The following is a 19,644-nucleotide window of genomic DNA, read 5'->3' on the forward strand; positions in this document are numbered from 1 at the left end:
TAAAGAATTGCCTAGAATGAGTGCCATCTTGACCTTGTGCTGCTGAGGGTTTGTTACAATGTATCAGTCGCACCACACACCTCTCTGCTGGGGTCCAGGCTGAAGGCTCTTCCATAAACTGACACACTGTAACAAAGTGCAGGTGTGTGAGCAGGCATTGATTCTCTGGCTGTAGAAAAGGATGTCAGTCACTGACAACAAGCAGAAGTCTTGAAAATGGTGAGTAATTGCAATATACTGTAAGATGTTACAAAGTTGTAATTTATTTACAGCGTCCTGAATTTTGGCCTGCCGACTGCTGACTTCAGCCAGATGTGAACAATGGCGCGGTGACGAGACGGCGACATCTGGAGCGCGCTCACCGGGAGCAAGAAGATGTGTCAGAGGCGGAGCCACGAGTGATCCTCATCATCCGCCCGGTCACAATACAGCGAGACGACCACCCGTACCGCACAGGGACAGCGCCATCCGCCAGACTGAATAGTCATTCTGCTCCGACCACCATGGGGGAGGGGAAGTGGTCAGCGGCGATCATCAGCCGCTTGCTTCGTCCTCGTACGCTATAGCGATCCCTCTGCGGCCCTCCACGGCCTTCACAACCGGCGTCTCCCCTAGAGCCTTGTCCAGTCCCTGCCAGCTCCGCGACGACAGGAAGGACGCTGCAGAAGAAAGCGGAAGAGGTCACAGGTACTACAAGTACCACCATCTGACATCACAGTACAGATCAATACCAAGTAAGAACCTGGAGAATTGTAAATGCAGCTCTGGCTGTGAGTGGAGTATAAGCCATAGTAAAACTACAATTATAAATGCAGCTCTGGCTGTGAGTGGAGTATAAGCCATAGTAAAACTACAAATATAAATGCAGCTGTGGTTAGCATGGAGCATATCACATGATAAATCTGCAAAATGAATGCAGCTCTAGTTGTAACTGGAGTATAAGACATTACAAAACAGTATAATTATAAATGCAGCTGTGGTCATGACTGGAGTATGAGACGCGATGAAATGTTAGCATTGTGAATGCAGCTCAGGTTGTGACTGGAGTGTATGACAAGGTGTAATTGTAAATCAAACTATTACTTAGGGGATTGTAAACTAGAGATTTAAAGGGGAAGTCCATCTAAGAGAACTCGGGCAGTCACAACACAATCTGCAGGCTTTTATGATGGATTCCTTGTTTGGCCGCCCGTTACCTGCAGGCCCCAGCTCTGCCACGGAGGTGTTACTGTTCCTGTGCACCAGGGTGGCGCTGGGCTCCTCCGCCGACGCCTCCTCCGCCCCTGATGAGAACCGAAAAGACCTCAGCTCCCCTGTGATCAAGGAAACATCTGTCCGGTCCGCGTCTTCGGGGTTAATCTCTGGGAACACCACGTGAGCTGCACCGCCTATAACGCCATCACAAGAACACAAGATATGCATAAACAGCTGCTTTACACTGCAGCCTTGCTCCATTACAACCCTGGTGGCCCATGACCGCCGCTGTCTCGCTCCTTGAGCAGGCACAGGTGCAGCAAGTGGTCCGGACCGACTTGCCCTCCTCTACCCACCAGCACCAGGCCTGACCGCCGGCGCCCCGCACTGTCTCCTCTGCCGCAGACTAAACTTCCTTCTAAGACCTTCCAGCTCTGCTTCTTGGGCGCACGCTCTCCAGCTCTTAAAGGGCCAGCACATGTGCACCCAGTCAATGGCCGGTCGCTGCTGGATACCCTATGGGTATAGTCCTAGTGAAGGTGTCTGTGTGCCAACCTCTGCCCGTTTCCTGACCCCGAGTCTCCGCTGCCAGAACTGACCATTGTCTGTTTGCTGCCTCCCCTGACCTCAGACTAGTTTGACAGTCCATGTACTGTGTCTGCTCTGACCGCTGCCTGCTTCCTGACTACGACTATCGCCTGATGTCTCTGATCCCCGAGAGTCGGCAGTCTACCTCTAAGAGGTAGCAGCCTGGTGTCTCCCCTGCAGCGAAGTCCAGATCCCTTTATAGGGGGTTAAAGGGTGAAAACCGGGGACCACCAGGATAACGCCCTGAGGTCTAGCCTGAAGTCAAACCATTTGGTTGGCACAATGCATCCCATGCCCATAAACACACCCATGCCCTGTGACTCCAGCCTGGCTGCATTGTCTATAGGTAGTCGGAGCTTTATCTTCAAGAATTGCCACCTATGGCCTTCCGAGCCCCCTTTAGCGTCGCTCACCCCTTGTTTCCCCATTTCCTCTACATACCTGGAAGTATTTCCCGGAAGTCAGTGATGCAGCGGCCGCCCCACTCCCGCGCCGGGTTACAGGCCACCTCCATCTCATCCGGGGTGACGATTGGCCGGTAGAAGTCAGAAGAGTCGAGCAGGGAGTTTTCGGGACAGGCCACCAGCACAAAGACGTCCACCTCCGGGAAGTTGGCAAGCTTGGCGGGGTTCAGCTTCCCCATAGACAGCAGGTAACTCTTCTTACCGGCGCGGTGGAGGAGGGCCTTCAGGTGGGACAGTGCAGAGAGATAGTCCGAGACCCCCAGGGTTCCCACCAGTATACCCACCACCTGGGCATCCCGCGCCTTCTCGATCAGGTAGAAGCGTTTCATGAGCGCTCGGTTGACGTGGACGCCTTCCCTCCTGGACTCGTTGGTCACTGGGTTGAAGCTGAAGAAGGTGCAGTGCGGCCAGGTCAGCAGGAGGTTCGTGAGCGCCGCGCCTTCTCCACCCACGTAGAAGAAGCTGTAGCCATCTGGCCAGAGAGCGGGATCAGGAGAGAACTTCCTGCCAAACTTACAGACTTCACCAGCAGAGGGCGCCTCGTTCAACCAGGACAGAGTAGAAAAGACTATGCGGGAATAAATGGGGGCAAAATGCATGTCCAGCTCACCTGCGGGCACAAGAGCAGCGTGTTTAGGGCATGTAAACCAAAAGAGACGCTTATCTTATCATTAGGTCAATGGCACGAGGGCGACACCTGCAGGCAGCAGGAGGTACAGCACCAAAACCAGTACAATCACAGATAAGAGCGACACCTGCAGGCAGCAGGGGGTACAGCACCAAAACTAGTATAATCACAGACAAGAGCGACACCTGTAGGCAGCAGGAGGTACAGCACCAAAACCAGTACAATCACAGATAAGAGCGGCACCTGCAGGCACCAAAACCAGTACAATCACAGACAAGAGCGACACCTGCAGGCAGCAGGAGGTACAGCACCAAAACCAGTACAATCACAGAGGAGAGTGACACCTGCAGGCAGCAGGAGGTACAGCACCAAAACCAGTACAATCACAGACAAGAGCGACACCTGCAGGCAGCAGGGGGTACAGCACCAAAACCAGTACAATCACAGACAAGAGCGACACCTGTAGGCAGCAGGGGGTACAGCACCAAAACCAGTACAATCACAGATGAGAGCGACACCTGCAGGCACCAAAACCAGTACAATCACAGACAAGAGCGACACCTGCAGGCAGCAGGAGGTACAGCACCAAAACCAGTACAATCACAGAGGAGAGTGACACCTGCAGGCAGCAGGAGGTACAGCACCAAAACCAGTACAATCACAGACAAGAGCGACACCTGCAGGCAGCAGGGGGTACAGCACCAAAACAAGTACACTCACAGATGAGAGCGACACCTGCAGGCAGCAGGGGGTACAGCACCAAAACCAGTACAATCACAGATAAGAGCGACACCTGCAGGCAGCAGGGGGTACAGCACCAAAACAAGTACACTCACAGATGAGAGCGACACCTGCAGGCAGCAGGGGGTACAGCACCAAAACCAGTACAATCACAGATAAGAGCGACACCTGCAGGCAGCAGGGGGTACAGCACCAAAACCAGTACAATCACAGATAAGAGCGACACCTGCAGGCAGCAGGGGGTACAGCACCAAAACCAGTACAATCACAGATAAGAGCGACACCTGCAGGCAGCAGGGGGTACAGCATCATAGTAAGTTTATAAGGCTGAAAAAAAGTCCTCCATCTATCAAGTTCGCCCTGTTATCCTGCAAGTTAATCCGATGGAAGGCAAAAAACAAAACAAAAACTGGTAGAAGCCAATTTTTCTCACTTTAGGGAAAAAAAATTCCTTCCCGACTCCAATCAGGCATCAGAATAACTCCCTGGATCAATGACCCCTCTCTAGTAGCCTGTAATATATACAGACAAGGGTGACACCTGCAGGGCTATAAGGCAGTGGTCAGGTGCAGGATGGTCGCAATGACATCTTTCCAACCTCTTGCTCTGGGTCACAGGCGTGAGGAGGGGGGGGGGGGCAATGTTTACACAACTGCGGGGCATTATATGCACATAGGGCACTACTGGGGGATAAAAGGCGGCATTAATACTGAGAGAAGCTGTGGTCGGAGTCGTCATGGTGATCTGCGCAGAATGACTCCAGTCAGAGGAGACATCCTCTGCAAGTCACTGAGTGCAGCCCCAACAGGGTTATTAATTACTGTGCGTGATCCATTACCCCCTCCCCCACAGGTGTCAGGACTGGAGCTCGTGGAGACGTTGCGGTCCGGCGCAGACGTACCGAGAATGTGATCATAGACGACATCGCTAAGCACCACGACTGGAGAGTCTCTCTCAGGGAACAGGTTCCGGAACGCCTCGGTACAGAGATCCACGTTCACAGCTTTACGTCCAAACGCGTATGTGACAGGCAGCCGCCGACACGGGCTGAGACAGGCCTGCCCATAATGTACCAGAGCGTCCGCTCCGACGTGTTCTGCCGCCACCTCGTCCACACAGCAGCTGCAACAGGAAGCAACACAATAACATTGATCAGAGGAAAAGGGAATATGAAATGTATCCGATCCTGGGAAAGCTGGGTGACAACCAGACTGTCTGCCAGGGCTTCAGGAGGTTGTCATCCATCTTTCTCAGGGTCCTGATCGGTCCGAATCTACAGCACAATGGGCCTGCTTCCGGGGGACTTGGCGGCCATATTGGCGAGACGTGACGCCCCTCACCTGCCGTAAGACGTGTCTCCCAGGATGTAGATCTTGGCTCCGGTGGCGTCCTCCAGTTTTCTGGCTATAGGGACGGAGCAGCCGAGGAGACCGTCTGGAAACTGCAGAGCCACCTGGGATCAGAGAAGACCAAGTTAAAGGGCCGGCGCCCTGAGGCTTAAAAGGGTTCTCCAACACTTTATAACGGATGACCTATCCTCAGGACAGGTCACTGGTATCTGATCAGTGGGGTCCGAGACCCGGGACCCCCGCCAATCAACTGCTGAGAAGACATCAGCACTCTGCGAGCGCCGCGGCCTTCTCCCCGCTCACCAAGCACAGTGCCGTACATTGTATAGTGGCCGTACTTGGTATTACACTCTGACCACGTGACCGATGAACGTGACGTCACCGGCCTAGGAAATCCGTGAGAAGGCCGCAACGCCACTGCCTTCTCAAACAGCAGATGGGTGGGGGTCCCAGGTGTCAGACCCCACCGATCCTATGACCTATGCTGAGGATAGATAATCAGTTATTGTGACATAATGAAGTTCTGCAACTCTGTGATCACCAATTCAAGATCTGCTTGCTGTCACTGAAAAGGAACATTTATGTTTACCTCCAGGGATAGATAAAAAATAAAAAAAGTCAGCTGGCGGTTTGTTCCAATGTATCGGTGCAGATGAGAGCTGTGACGTCAGACAGCAGAGATGAGTTTAGTTCACAGAGATTGTCTCCACCGACACAGTGCAGCAAACCCTCAGCTGTGAGCCGGACACTGGCTCCTCCCACAACATAATAAGGAGAAATAAAGGGGGACGCCCCGCGACGCAGCAACACGGCAGTAGCAGAATAACTATATAACGGTGCCCCCGTAATCCGGAGGGCCCCACGCTGATGGCGGATCATCCGATGTCCTGGACATTACCGGCCGGGCCCCTCGTGGTGGTCACTGACCTTTCTTGCTCCCTTCTCCTTAATGAAGTCGATGGTCTTTGGAATTTCGTAAATATCGTCCAGCACTGCGTCCGCGGTGACCGCTGCGCTCGGCTCCGGGGGGCTCAGCTCTCGGTGGATGACATCTGCGCCATCGCTGCTGAACAGAGCGCTCGTCATCTCGCTGCCGCCGTCAGGACCTGCCGAGAACACAGAGACCCTGTCAACCTGTAGGGCGCCTAACTGACAGCAGCACAGAGGATTTCAGGGGAGAAGGGTACTGGCAGGGAGTTACACCGTGAAAGTAGAATGGGCCCCCCAGCAGCACAGAGGATTTCAGGGGCGAAGGGTACCACTGATTGTATGGGAGGTCACTGGCAGGGAGTGACATAGTGAAAGTAGAAGGGGGCCCCCAGCAGCACAGAGGATTTCAGGGGAGAAGGGTACCACTGATTGTATGGGAGGTCACTGGCAGGGAGTGACATAGTGAAAGTAGAAGGGGCCCCAGCAGCATTTAGTTACCTCCTCTATAAGGCAGCGGGAGCTCCACCATTACACGGGTCCGTCCATCACCAGGAATCAAGCACACTGACAGCAGAGCAGCCGCCACATGGAGGAGACCCCGGAACTCTCCGCGCCACCTCCAACATGGCCGCCCGCCGCCAGCGGAAGACAGGGGAACGTAACGTCATGACGTCATCACAACGGCCTGAATGAGCAGCTGAGGGCAGGTAACGGCGGCGACTTCGGCGATACATTGTAACTACCCCCAGCTCTGATACATTGTAACTACCCCCCAGCTCTGCTACAGTGACCCCCCCTCCACAGTGATAGATTGTAACTACCCCCAGCTCTGATACATTGTGCCCCCTCCACAGTGATACATTGTAACTACCCCCCAGCTCTGATACATTGTGCCCCCTCCACAGTGATACATTGTAACTACCCCCAGCTCTGATACATTGTGCCCCCTCCACAGTGATACATTGAAACTACCCCCCAGCTCTGATACATTGTGCCCCCTCCACAGTGATACATTGTAACTACCCCCAGCTCTGATACATTGTGCCCCCTCCACAGTGATACATTGTAACCACCCCCAGCTCTGATACATTGTGACCCCCCCTCCACAGTGATGCATTGTAACTACCCCCAGCTCTGATACATTGTGACCCCTCCACAGTGATACATTGTAACTACCCCCAGCTCTGATACATTGTGCCCCCTCCACAGTGATACATTGTAACCACCCCCAGCTCTGATACATTGTGACCCCCCCTCCACAGTGATGCATTGTAACTACCCCCAGCTCTGATACATTGTGACCCCCCCTCCACAGTGATGCATTGTAACTACCCCCAGCTCTGATACATTGTGACCCCTCCACAGTGATACATTGTAACTACCCCCCAGCTCTGATACATTGTGCCCCATCCACAGTGATACATTGTAACTACCCCCAGCTCTGATACATTGTGACCCCTCCCTCCAGTGATACAGTGTAACCACCCCCAGCTCTGATACATTGTGCCCCCTCCACAGTGATACATTGTAACTACCCCCAGTTCTGATACATTGTAACTACCCCCAGCTCTGATACATTGTGCCCCTCCACAGTGATACATTGTAACTACCCCCAGTTCTGATACATTGTAACTACCCCCAGCTCTGATACATTGTGCCCCCTCTACAGTGATACATTGTAACTACCCCCAGCTCTGATACATTGTGCCCCCTCTACAGTGATACATTGTAACTACCCCCAGCTCTGATACATTGTGCCCCCTCTACAGTGATACATTGTAACTACCCCCAGCTCTGATACATTGTGCCCCCTCTACAGTGATACATTGTAACTACCCCAGCTCTGATACATTGTGCCCCCTCTACAGTGATACATTGTAACTACCCCAGCTCTGATACATTGTGCCCCCTCCACAGTGATACATTGTAACTACCCCCAGCTCTGATACATTCTGCCCCCCCCTCTACAGTGATACATTGTAACTACCCCCAGCTCTGATACATTGTAATTCCTAACATCCCCTTATTCTCATAGCTTGTTCCCCCTAACTTACCACCATACCCTCCAGAACTGTGATAACATCCTCCAGTCTGCTCTCAGCCTCCTCCCCTCAAACTGTGATACATTGTAACTGCTAAATCCCCCCCAATCTGTTACATTGTAAAAACGTTCATTGTCCAGCATGTCAGGAAGGGACAGCCTCGCCATTTCACCGCAGGATATGTGCGGCACGATCTGGGGGGAGTCTGTGTCCGGATCCACATGATGCAGCGTATAGGCCCGGTGTGGATGTACCCTTATGGTGATGGCACCATAAGTAACCACTACCCCATGATGTATTTTAACCACTTATGTGCACACACCCTCCGCCTTTATAATTATCTGCGTTTGTTCTTAAAGGGGTCCTCTCACTTCAGTAAGTGGCATTTATCACGTAGAGGAAGTTAATACAAGCCACTTACTAATGTATTGTGATCCTCTATATTGCTTCCTTTGCTGGCTGGATTCATTTTTCCATCACATTATACACAGCTTGTTTCCATGGTTACAGACCACCCTGCAATCCATCAGTGGTGGTCGTGCTTGCACAGTATAGGATAAAGCACCAGCCTATGTGCGCTCCGATGGTCCCGGCCACCAGGGAGGCTGATGCTTTTTCCTATAGTGTGCAAGCATGACCACCGCTGCTGGATTGGGTGGTCGTAACCATGGAAACAAGCTGTGTATAATGGGCCAGGTGTTAGAATGAACTGAATTGGACGTTCCGTGCAGCGATCGGCGGATATCACGCGGTTTGGCCGCAGTGTTTCTTGGGGCACAAACATTTCTGCAGCAGACATTGGAAAGCGTCATCTCATAAAGTATCTGCACAGGATCGGCACCCTCCGAACGTGTTCCCCGCTCTGATCAGCTCTTTCTTCCAGGTCATCTCTGGTTGTGCGTCAGTCATGGATCCGGCGTCCACCGCCTCCCTGCGCTCGCTAGAGAATCACGCACAGCTGGTGCTGCAGCAGATGGAAAAGATGAGGCGACGGCTGGAGTTCTGCGACCTGCACCTCCACGTCGGTCCGGTGGTTTTTGGGGCACATAAGCTGGTGCTGGCCGCGAGCAGCCCTTACTTTGCCGCTCTGCTGTCTGGCGGCCTGAAGGAGTCGTCGGGTGACGCGGTGCGGATTCAGGAGGTGGAACCCGCCATCTTCCAGCTGCTGCTGGACTTTATTTACTCCGGTAAGTGGATTATCCCATCATCTCTGCTGCATGAACAACCTGCATATATACAGGTGTAGCAGAGCTGAGCGTGTCATCACTGGAGTAGCAAAGCTGAGCATGTCATCACTGGTGTAGCAGAGCTGAGCATGTCATCACTGGTGTAATAGGGCTGACCATGTCATCACTGGTGTAGCAGGGCTGACCATGTCATCACTGGTGTAGCAGGGCTGAGCATATCATTACTGGTGTAGCAGGGCTGAGCATGTCATCACTGGAGTAGCAAAGCTGAGCATGTCATCACTGGTGTAGCAGAGCTGAGCATGTCATCACTGGTGTAATAGGGCTGAGCATGTCATCACTGGTGTAGCGGGGCTGAGCATGTCATCACTGGTGTAGCAGAGCTGAGCATGTCATCACTGGTGTAATAGGGCTGAGCGTGTCATCACTGGTGTAGCAGGGCTGAGCGTGTCATCACTGGTGTAGCAGGGCTGAGCGTGTCATCACTGGTGTAGCGGGGCTGAGCGTGTCATCACTGGTGTAGCGGGGCTGAGCGTGTCATCACTGGTGTAGCGGGGCTGAGCGTGTCATCACTGGTGTAGCGGGGCTGAGCGTGTCATCACTGGTGTAGCGGGGCTGAGCGTGTCATCACTGGTGTAGCGGGGCTGAGCGTGTCATCACTGGTGTAGCGGGGCTGAGCGTGTCATTATTGGTGTAGCAGAGCTGAGCATGTCGTCACTGGTGTAGCAGGGCTGACCATGTCATTAATTGCCTAATTATACTGTCATCATAAGAGCAGACGATGTATAGATGTCAGCAGACGCTGTTTCCTTTACTTGGTTGAAGTGTCCTCCATCTTCTGTGTGATGATGTAAATGGCTTCTTAGCCATTTCTGTTTCTGGTAAAGCTGGGTGGCAGCCATTGCTATATATACAAACTGAAAAGAATAGCGTGGTATTAGCAGGTGCTCAAACCCACATGCAGTCGGGCATATATACAGGGGAGCAAATCCTGCACTTGTGGCCCGTTGCTAATGACAATCCCCAGCAAAAATGCATACGTTGGAGGATGCCCGCAGCGAACCACAAGTACCACAATAGACATCCCACACAAGATAGCAATTATGTGGATGTGATAATCAATGTAACAATATAACAAAATAATAGCAAAGCCAGGTGCACTCTGCGGTCTTACTAAACCCTCAAACTGATTTTAAAATTGAGAAATTAGCCAACATGTCTTACGGTGTAGGACATGTCTGAGCCCGGGCACCGCGCCAAGGTTTCTCAAGTAGCCCAGGACCTAACACTCTCCTACCTGAGCCGTATGGGCAATACCAGGAGCCAGTGGGCAAATTACAGGAGCGTGAGGTCTGACTCGGACCACTCACATGTTGGCTAATTTCTCAATTTTAAAATCAGTTTGAGGGTTTAGTAAGACCGCAGAGTGCACTTGTCTTTGCTATTATTTTGGCAGCCATTGCTACCATGGAGTTTTGCAGCCATATTGGATGTCACAAAGTTTCCCAGATACAGAGAAGACATGAGGCTCATATATTGTGGATCTTATTTTTTTGGGCCCAGGCTCGGTCCTCATCAGTCCAGAGAATGTGCAAGAATTGATGACGGCGGCTGACATGTTGCAGCTGAACCAGGTGGTGGCGCTGTGTTGCGATTTCTTAAAGGAGCAGATCGTGCCCGGCAATTGCATTGGATTCTTTCAGTTCTCGGAGCAGCTGGCGTGTCAGCCCCTGCTAGAATTCACCGAGAGCTACATCCACGCTCATTTCCCAGAGGTGCAACAGGGGGACGAATTCCAGGCACTGACGAAGGAGCAGCTGATCCGCCTCTTGCGCAGCGAGGAGTTGTGCATTGAAGACGAGCATCAGGTGTTCGCAGCCGCCATGTACTGGCTCCAGAAAGACACCACGACACGGAAAAGGCATGTGGTCGAGGTCCTAGAGCCCGTGCGCTTCTCTCTGCTTCCACCTCAGCGGCTCCAGAAGAACATTGAAGGTAAGAACGGTCTCTGCTCACCGCGCCCTCCGACAGGAGCGCCTCGTAGTCCTGACCATTTGCTTCCGTGTTACAGAAGTAACAGATTTCAGCCTGCGGGTGGCGCTGCAGACACTTCTGAGGGAATACTGTGACACCAACCTGTCCCCTAAAGATAAGAAGCTCTGCAGCTTCCTCCAGCCCTCGCGTGTCCGACCGCGCAGGAAAGCGCGCAAATTCCTCTATGCTATAGGTAAAGGTCAGGATCATGGACCAGGGGTAATACTGGAATCCTGGATATTGTAACATGTGGACCTTCTGCCATACAGGGGGATACATTCGCCTGCAGGGTGGACGGTGGAGCGACAGCCGGGCGCTGAGCTGCGTGGAGAGGTTCGATACGTTCAGTCAGTACTGGAGCACAGTGTCCTCCCTGCACCAGGCACGTAGCGGGATGAGCGCGGCCGTCCTGGAGGGGCGGATCTACGTGGTCGGAGGTACGTAACAAGCTGCCCAGGCTCCGCCCCTTATAGAGGCCCCTCCTCTCAGTCTATTCAAAGTATGGAGGAAAAACAGAGCAATGGATGGATTTCCAACTATCATGGACTCCAATAGAATAAATTAATGAAAATAACACGAGTAGTGCAGTGAGGACTGACACTTTACAGACAACGGGCATGTATATAAACAGGGCAGAGTTCTGTACCACGCAGGGTGTGTGAAGGGGTGGTCCGTGGCACCTGTGGACTCTATAGAGCTGATGTTTTGTGTTTCGCCTGCAGGGGAGAAGGACTCCATGATCTTTGACTGTGTGGAGTGCTACGACCCCGTGTGTAAGCAGTGGACAGCAGTTCCCTCCATGAATCAGCCACGTTGTGGTCTGGGGGTCACTTCCTGCCATGGTGCCATCTACGCCATGGGTGAGCGCCGCTCCTATGATAAGTCACTGTATCTGTATCACAGCTGGAGACGATAGAATCTCTCCTCGTCTGTCCCCGCAGGCGGCTGGGTGGGCGCAGAGATTGGAAACGGCATCGAGCGGTATTCACCAGAGGACAACGCCTGGCAGATAGTGGGGCAGATGTCCCTGCCCAGATATAACTTTGCTTGTTGCGAGAGACAAGGTGATCGGCGCAGTTATCTCATCCTCATTGTAATAATTCTATGTGCTCGAAGTATAATATATAAAACTCTAGTGTTCTATTCCTGGACATCGTTAGGGTCTAGTAGTGCCCCCCAGTGGTCAATCATTAGGGTGACAATGTATACAGGGAGAGGGGAGTATCCCAAAAATTTCAAACAAAGAATGCATCTGACTGACTGATCCTGAGTTACATCCTGCATTATACCCCAGAGCTGCACTCACTATTCTGCTGGTGCAGTCACTGTGTACATACATTACTTATCCTGTACTTATCCTGAGTTACAGCCTGTATTATACCCCAGAGCTGCACTCACTATTCTGCTGGTGCAGTCACTGTGCACATACATTACTTATCCTGTACTGATCCTGAGTTACATCCTGCATTATACCCCAGAGCTGCACTCACTATTCTGCTGGTGCAGTCACTGTGTCATACATTACTTATCCTGTACTGATCCTGAGTTACATCCTGCATTATACCCCAGAGCTGCACTCACTATTCTGCTGGTGCAGTCACTGTGTACATACATTACTTATCCTGTACTGATCCTGAGTTACATCCTGCATTATACCCCAGAGCTGCACTCACTGTTCTGCTGGTGCAGTCACTGTGTACATACATTACTTATCCTGTACTGACCCTGAGTCACATCCTGTATTATACTCCAGAGCTGCACTCACTATTCTGCTGGTGCAGTCACTGTGTATATACATTACTTATCCTGTACTTATCCTGAGTTACATCCTGTATTATACTCCAGAGCTGCACTCACTATTCTGCTGGTGCATTCACTGTGTACATACATTACTTATCCTGTATTATGTCTGTGTTGTGATGCAGGAACCTTCTCTTTTAGGGCTGATCTATGTGGTCGGGGGTATTAGCTATGAGGGGACAGAACTTTCTTCTGCCGAAGTGTTTGATCCCATTGCCAAGCGCTGGACATCACTCCCTCCTATGGGGACCCGCAGGGCGTATCTGGGTGTAGCCTCGCTAAACGACTGCCTGTACGCGGTGGGCGGCTGGAATGAGCGGCAGGACGCTCTGAACACGGCAGAGAAGTTTTCTTTTGAGGAGGTAATTCATTGTCTTATGAAACATCTTTGCACTTTGTTTTCTCTTCCTCTCTCCAAAGCCTCACTGTTTTCAATATCTCTGCTTGTTATCGGTGAATAGAAACATTCTTGCTGACAATCAGAGGCCTTCTCACAGCTGTGGGTTTGTTCGGCTACATGCACACGGCGTTTATTTAACAGCCGACCACTTTCAGCACCAATGAAGGTCTATGGGGCTATTCACATGGCCAGTGACTATCAGCCGTCAAAAAATAGGACAGTCACATGACATCAGTGGGGTCCACCTAGAACAATATAGTCTTTTAGGGGTTAAAAAAAGTACTTGCCTCATCCACTTACACGTGTAGCAGCAGTCGCTCCTCTCTTGATTGAAAAGGACCTGCGTGATGATGTCAAGAGTGGAGTGACCGTAAAAAATGTTTGCTAAAAAATTGCAACTGGGGGACATTATGTGCACTGAGGGCACTGCAGGGGTTGGGAAATTCATCCGTTTTTCATGGGTATTTTTAACGCCATGAAAAACTGATGCAAAACGTCCATTAAAAACGGACAGATGGCCTAAAAATCGATGGAAAAATAGTTGAAAAATGGCCATTAAAAACTGCCAGTGTCTGTTTTTAATGGATGTTTTTTCCCTGTGGTGCGCATGTAGCCTTACACATGTATCCAGCCTAGCCACTCCTCTCCTGACAGATACATTTTGCCCGCAGTGATACATTGTAACAAACTCCCAGGGCAGGAGCATTTCCTTCAGTTCTCACTCCTTGTTTTCCTTGCTTTGCAGGAGAAGTGGGTGGAGGTGGCGCCGATGAGGACCCCGAGAGCGGGCGTCTCTGTGATCAGTGTGAACGGGCTGCTGTACGCGGCGGGGGGGAGGGCCAGCGTGCAGAATTTCGCAGCCCCGGTGACGACCGATTCTGTTGAGGTTTATAACCCGCACACAGACTCCTGGACGGAGATCGGCAGCATGATAACCAGCCGCTGCGAGGGGACCCTGGCCGTCCTGTAACCTGTCCCTGCTGTACTGGCTGGTGTGATGCTGCTGACGACGGAGCCTGGCGGTTTATTATTGGGTGCAGACAAGAGTCCCTGCCGGTGCACTTCGGAGGCTCTGTCAATGGTTTGCCAGCTGGATAACCCGCTCCTGGCACCTATGTGAGAAGTGCAGCGTAACGACACAGCTGGCACCAAAGCTTATGGTAGTGCGGGAGCGGCCGAGGTCAGTCACTTATAGAAGGTCTACAAGCTCTGGAGAGCGATGATCGTGGGGCAGGGAGGTCCCTGTAATTCCTGTCACTACCTGATAGCAATAGACTGCATAGGAGGACTGCAGCTCCACCAGCTGCAGTGTAAAGCATAGGGTATGGACAGAGCACCAGATGGGAGGCGGGCCTTCATCCTACCTCAGACGGCAGTGGACAGTGCGGATACAAGTCACTGACTGGAGCTGAAGATCGGGCGTTGGCGTCTGCTCGAAGGTTGTACCATAAGGGACGTGTCTGCGGTTTTTGGAGCAGTTTTGCCGCTGATCTCGCCCCTGCCTATGCTGGTTCTGTATGACGCTGTGTAATCCGCCACGTGTGCAGGTCGCCCAGCAAAGCTTCTCTGTGCCATCAGCAAAATGGACAATCCCTGCGGAGGAGTGCGACCTGGAATCTGGGTAAGGGGCGGCCACGTGAGGATTTCTGCAGTGTGACGGGGCTTTCACTTTTTCACAATGTGTATTTTATGGTTTGTTCGTTTTTGTACAGGAAAGTATCTGATGTCACTTCCTCAGTATGAAAAAAGCCATTTAAAATAAATAAAAAAAGCAATGTAAAAAGACCAGAAAACTGCAGCGCGCACTGAGAGAAAGACAGCAAAAAGTGCCAGAGCCATTACACCATATCCCCAGGGTAGGGGATGCGTCTGACCTCTGGGGCCCCTGCCAATCACAATAACAGGGGCCCCGTGTTTTTACCACCATGCTGAGTGCAAGTGCTCACTCATCTCCAGCGGCCCCAGAGATGAATGAGGTGACTGTGTGTCTGAGGCTCCATTCGGATGGCGGAACACGGGCCCCCGACCTTTGACCGGTGGGTGCCCCAGCGATCAGACGCTTATTCCAGTATATCATGAACCCCCAACTATCGGAACGACACCTCCAGGCTGCAGCAATGCCCCCTCCCCCGCACGGGGGGGGGGGGGGGGGGGGGGGGGGGGGCGCCAAAACATCCGCAAACGTGTGATACATGGTTCTAGTTCCTTATAAATCCGCAGTTCTCACCTGCAGGCGCTCATTCCTCTCATCACAATGTGCGCTAACGACTGCAATGTACAAGTATAATGCATGCGGGTATAGATCATGGGTTTGCAGAAATCTTGGCGCCCGCCGGTTGCTGCCACGTTTTTGGCCCCGCCGTCAGACTACATTGGAACCTGCACATTTATTCTAATTTCTGAGGCAGCCATCTAGGTTGCTATGGGCGACGGCTCCAGTTTTAATAAATCCCCATCAATAGACACCGGGGAACGTTGATTGAAACCTGTTAAACTTTATTTACAAGGACGTGGACAGAAAAAGTGAACGTGGATCATGTGAAAACATGATGTCTTCTACTCCAGTCACATCCAGAGCTGCATTCAAAATGTTGCAAATTCCAGGATGGCTCTCCGCTTCTTCTGACTGCGGTCATGCATGGTGAGAGATGTAGCATCACACTGGATGCATTATGGGGCGTACTGAACCCAGGTTTAACTCTTCATATTCTGAATAGAACAGCTGGAACCCCTGAGATTCTGCATCAGTAAAACCAGAAGTGGAACCTACAGAGAAGCGGTAGAGCAGAAATCTCTGGCCTCGTCTGTATTTTGGACCCACTCCTGGTTTTGCCTTACAAATACTGACCGTGTGAAAGAGGCCATAGATCCATACGGTTCCGGTCCAGTAGCCCTGGGGGCGGTCGGGTTCTAGCAGTAACATCCAGCATACAATCTGCTCATCTGGTTGCAAACGTCCTTCACAGGGATTTTTGGTGCAGCTTTGGCTGTGACTGGAGCCTGATACAGATGTAATTCAGGACCAGTGGAGCTTTTGGCTGTAATCCTCCCGTTGGACACGCAGCGCAGTGATTTCCACACGACGATTCGCCCCGAACACGGGGTTTATTTTGGACTTTGATTTTTCAGTGATTTTTCTGGGTAAACGGCCGAGAGCCACAATGTGACCAAGATGGCGCAGGTCGTCACCAGGAACGAAGCGGCTCTCAAAAAGCTGAGCCAAACCGGGTAAGGAGGGAGCATGCCAACCCCCCCGACTGCGCCCAGGAGCATCCCGCCAATCACCGTCGCCCCCGCCACGGAGATATTGTCCAAGCCAATCAGAGACATCCATGCAACGAGGGGAAGGAGCGCGCCCAGGCCGAGGTTCAGCGAGTCCGGTCGGATCGGGCTGTTTTCAGGAACAGAAATGCCCCAGCGAATCCCACCGTAAAATGACAGGAGGCAGTTGGCAGCGGCGAGCTGAAGGAACGCCATTTCTGGGTAATAATAACCGCCCAGACACATGGTGAGGGGAGCGACCACCACGGGGACCAGTCCGGTGACGCTCAGGTACACGGCCGGCCTCGGCGTCTTGCGCAGCTCCTGGCGGTAACTCTGCAGCGTCTGGCTGAACTCCTCGTCTTCGGGGTTTCTTCTCCTCTTGTGGAGCGAGCAGGAAGTGTGCAGTCCGCGGGCGAGGAGGAGCGGTGAGCGCTGAGGGCAGGGGAGGGCGAGGACAGCCGGGGCTCGCGTCCTCCAGGTCACCGCCTCATGCGACCACTGCCTGCACACCGGAGCCGCCATCTTACATAACTGAAAAATAAGAAGTCAGGGTCAGGTACGGGCACAACACAGACACATGGTCACAATCGCCAAGCAAAACGTGCCCAAAAGTGTCGCGGGACGTGAGGTGAGGAAGTGGCTGGCAAACTGCAAAAACTAAGCATTTCATGACACTATGAATCCCTTCATGTTTCGGTGCTTTACTCTGAGATTTTAGCTTGCTGTCAGTGAATGGAAACATTCTTACATCCAGACCCAGTCCGGCTCACACAGCCGAGGGTTTGTTACAGTGTTATCAGTGTAGATAATCCTCTGTAAAGTAAAGCAGAAGCACAAATCTCTCTCTTCATTTCTGTGCTCCAGGCAGACAGCTCTGCACTGATACACTGTAACAAACCATCACCTGCATGAGCAGGATTCAGAGGGGCTCAGTGCTGAGAGAAATCAGAAAATATAACGCCATAGAGGACGATCGTCTGACGTCACCGGTACAAAGTTTCCAGGTTGTTATGGGTAACAGCTTATTATTTATATATATATTACACCACCCACACACACACTTTTGGGCTCGTGGACCCTGCATCCGTTATACCTGTAGGGCCACAGGCCGACACCTCACACCCAGACGCAACATCGCGCAGCTCCAGCACCTGGTGACGAAGAAAGGACAGAGTATAAGAGGCAGGCACTTCTGTAGATACGTCATCATCACCTATAATGGATAGGTGGAGCTAAGAGTATAATCATATACTGGTCTCGTCACGCGACCACCGGAGTTATAATCATACACTGGTCTCGTCACGCGACCACCGGAGTTATAATCATACACTGGTCTCGTCACTCGACCACCGGAGTTATAATCATACACCGGTCTCGTCACGCGACCACCGGAGTTATAATCATACACCGGTCTCGTCACGCGACCACCGGAGTTATAATCATACACCGGTCTCGTCACGCGACCACCGGAGTTAGAATCATACACCGGTCTCGTCACGCGACCACCGGAGTTAGAATCATACACCGGTCTCGTCACGCGACCACCGGAGTTAGAATCATACACCGGTCTCGTCACGCGACCACCGGAGTTAGAATCATACACTGGTCTCGTCACGCGACCACCGGAGTTAGAATCATACACTGGTCTCGTCACGCGACCACCGGAGTTAGAATCATACACTGGTCTCGTCACGCGACCACCGGAGTTATAATCATACACTGGTCTCGTCACGCGACCACCAGAGTTATAATCATTCACCGCTCTCGTCACGCGACCACCGGAGTTATAATCATACACTGGTCTCGTCACATGACCACCAGAGTTATAATCATACACTGGTCTCGTCACGTGACCACCGGAGTTAAGCCTCTTTCACATGTACATGTTCTCCGCGCACAGCACACATCCCCATTCATTTTAATGTGTGTATTCACACATCAGTGTTTTTAGCACGGATGCACGCTCTAACGGATCCATCGCGTCCATTATAGTCTATGGGTCCGTGTAAACCATGGATGCCATCGGTGTTGCATCCGTGTTTCACAGATCATTAAGAAGAGATGCTTTGAAAATTATTTTTCAGCTGTGCAGTGTCAGTAAAACACAGATAACACACGGACAGCAAAAAACGGACACACAGACGCATCACTGACCACCTGCTCACAGATTTGGACACGGACGTGTGAATGAGGCTTTATAATAGCACACTGGTCTCGTCACATGACCACAGGAGTTATAATAATACACTCGTATAATCGTAGCTCTAGAACACAGTCGCACTGTAACATACAAGATCCCACATGTGACCAGTAAGTTCAGGGGGTCCCACTGCTGCAGCCCCCACACCAGCTGAAATCACCCGGGCAGCCAGGACTATGGGGGCTGCCCACCACCCCTCCTCACTATAAAGGTCTGTACTCCGACCTCAGTGTGACCCCAAGACACGGAACCAGCAAGGATACAACCTAACACCTACCTACAGCACTGCTACCGACAGGAAGTGACACAATACCGCTTCCTGTGGGCAAAGAAGCAAAAGCGAGTGTGGGCAGATTACTGAGCATGTGCCAAGTGCGGGAGGTGTGTCATGTCAGGGATCTAGCCTGACCAATCAGCAGACCCGCCAGCTGTGTATCTAATCCTACCCTACGTGATACAGTCTGCTGAGCTGTGTATCTAATCCTATCCTGTGTGATACTGTCTGCTGAGCTGTGTATCTAATCCTATCCTGTGTGATACTGACTGCTGAGCCGTGTATCTAATCCTATCCTGTGTGATACTGTCTGCTGAGCCGTGTATCTAATCCTGTCCTGTGTGATACTATCTGCTGAGCTGTGTATCTAATCCTCTCCTGTGTGATACTGTCTGCTGAGCTTTGTATCTAATCTTATCCTGTGTGATACCGTCTGCTGAGCTGTGTATCTAATCCTGTCCTGTGTGATACTGTCTGCTGAGCCGTGTATCTAATCCTGTCCTGTGTGATACTGTCTGCTGAGCTGTGTATCTAATCTTATCCTGTGTG

General features: G+C 51.8%; 3 protein-coding genes across 3 annotated transcripts; 1 reads left to right on the plus strand and 2 right to left on the minus strand.

Annotated features, from left to right (window-relative positions):
• Window positions 1–242: 242 nt before the first annotated feature.
• On the minus strand, window positions 243–6,548 carry DPH2 (diphthamide biosynthesis 2). The gene is made up of 7 exons (XM_044301343.1): window positions 6,393–6,548; window positions 5,892–6,070; window positions 4,956–5,068; window positions 4,517–4,737; window positions 2,224–2,856; window positions 1,197–1,388; window positions 243–659 (listed from the first exon to the last, which is right to left on the minus strand). The coding sequence occupies exons 1-7, from the start codon at window positions 6,421–6,423 to the stop codon at window positions 535–537; spliced, it is 1,494 nt and encodes a 497-aa protein (XP_044157278.1). The 5' UTR covers window positions 6,424–6,548; the 3' UTR covers window positions 243–534.
• A 24-nt stretch (window positions 6,549–6,572) lies between these two features.
• Window positions 6,573–15,136, plus strand: LOC122943535 (intracisternal A particle-promoted polypeptide). The gene is made up of 9 exons (XM_044301342.1): window positions 6,573–6,601; window positions 8,820–9,123; window positions 10,687–11,118; window positions 11,195–11,350; window positions 11,427–11,594; window positions 11,880–12,017; window positions 12,099–12,221; window positions 13,099–13,319; window positions 14,103–15,136. The coding sequence occupies exons 2-9, from the start codon at window positions 8,844–8,846 to the stop codon at window positions 14,325–14,327; spliced, it is 1,743 nt and encodes a 580-aa protein (XP_044157277.1). The 5' UTR covers window positions 6,573–6,601; window positions 8,820–8,843; the 3' UTR covers window positions 14,328–15,136.
• A 700-nt stretch (window positions 15,137–15,836) lies between these two features.
• TMEM69 (transmembrane protein 69) lies at window positions 15,837–19,134 on the minus strand. The gene is made up of 3 exons (XM_044301517.1): window positions 19,099–19,134; window positions 17,715–17,772; window positions 15,837–17,152 (listed from the first exon to the last, which is right to left on the minus strand). Exons 2-3 carry the CDS (start codon window positions 17,754–17,756, stop codon window positions 16,463–16,465), a joined length of 732 nt encoding a protein of 243 aa, XP_044157452.1. The 5' UTR covers window positions 17,757–17,772; window positions 19,099–19,134; the 3' UTR covers window positions 15,837–16,462.
• Between the last annotated feature and the right edge of the window lie 510 nt (window positions 19,135–19,644).

The sequence above is a fragment of the Bufo gargarizans genome, chromosome 7 (assembly GCF_014858855.1).
Source record: "Bufo gargarizans isolate SCDJY-AF-19 chromosome 7, ASM1485885v1, whole genome shotgun sequence".
NCBI classification, from domain to species: Eukaryota; Metazoa; Chordata; class Amphibia; order Anura; family Bufonidae; genus Bufo; species Bufo gargarizans.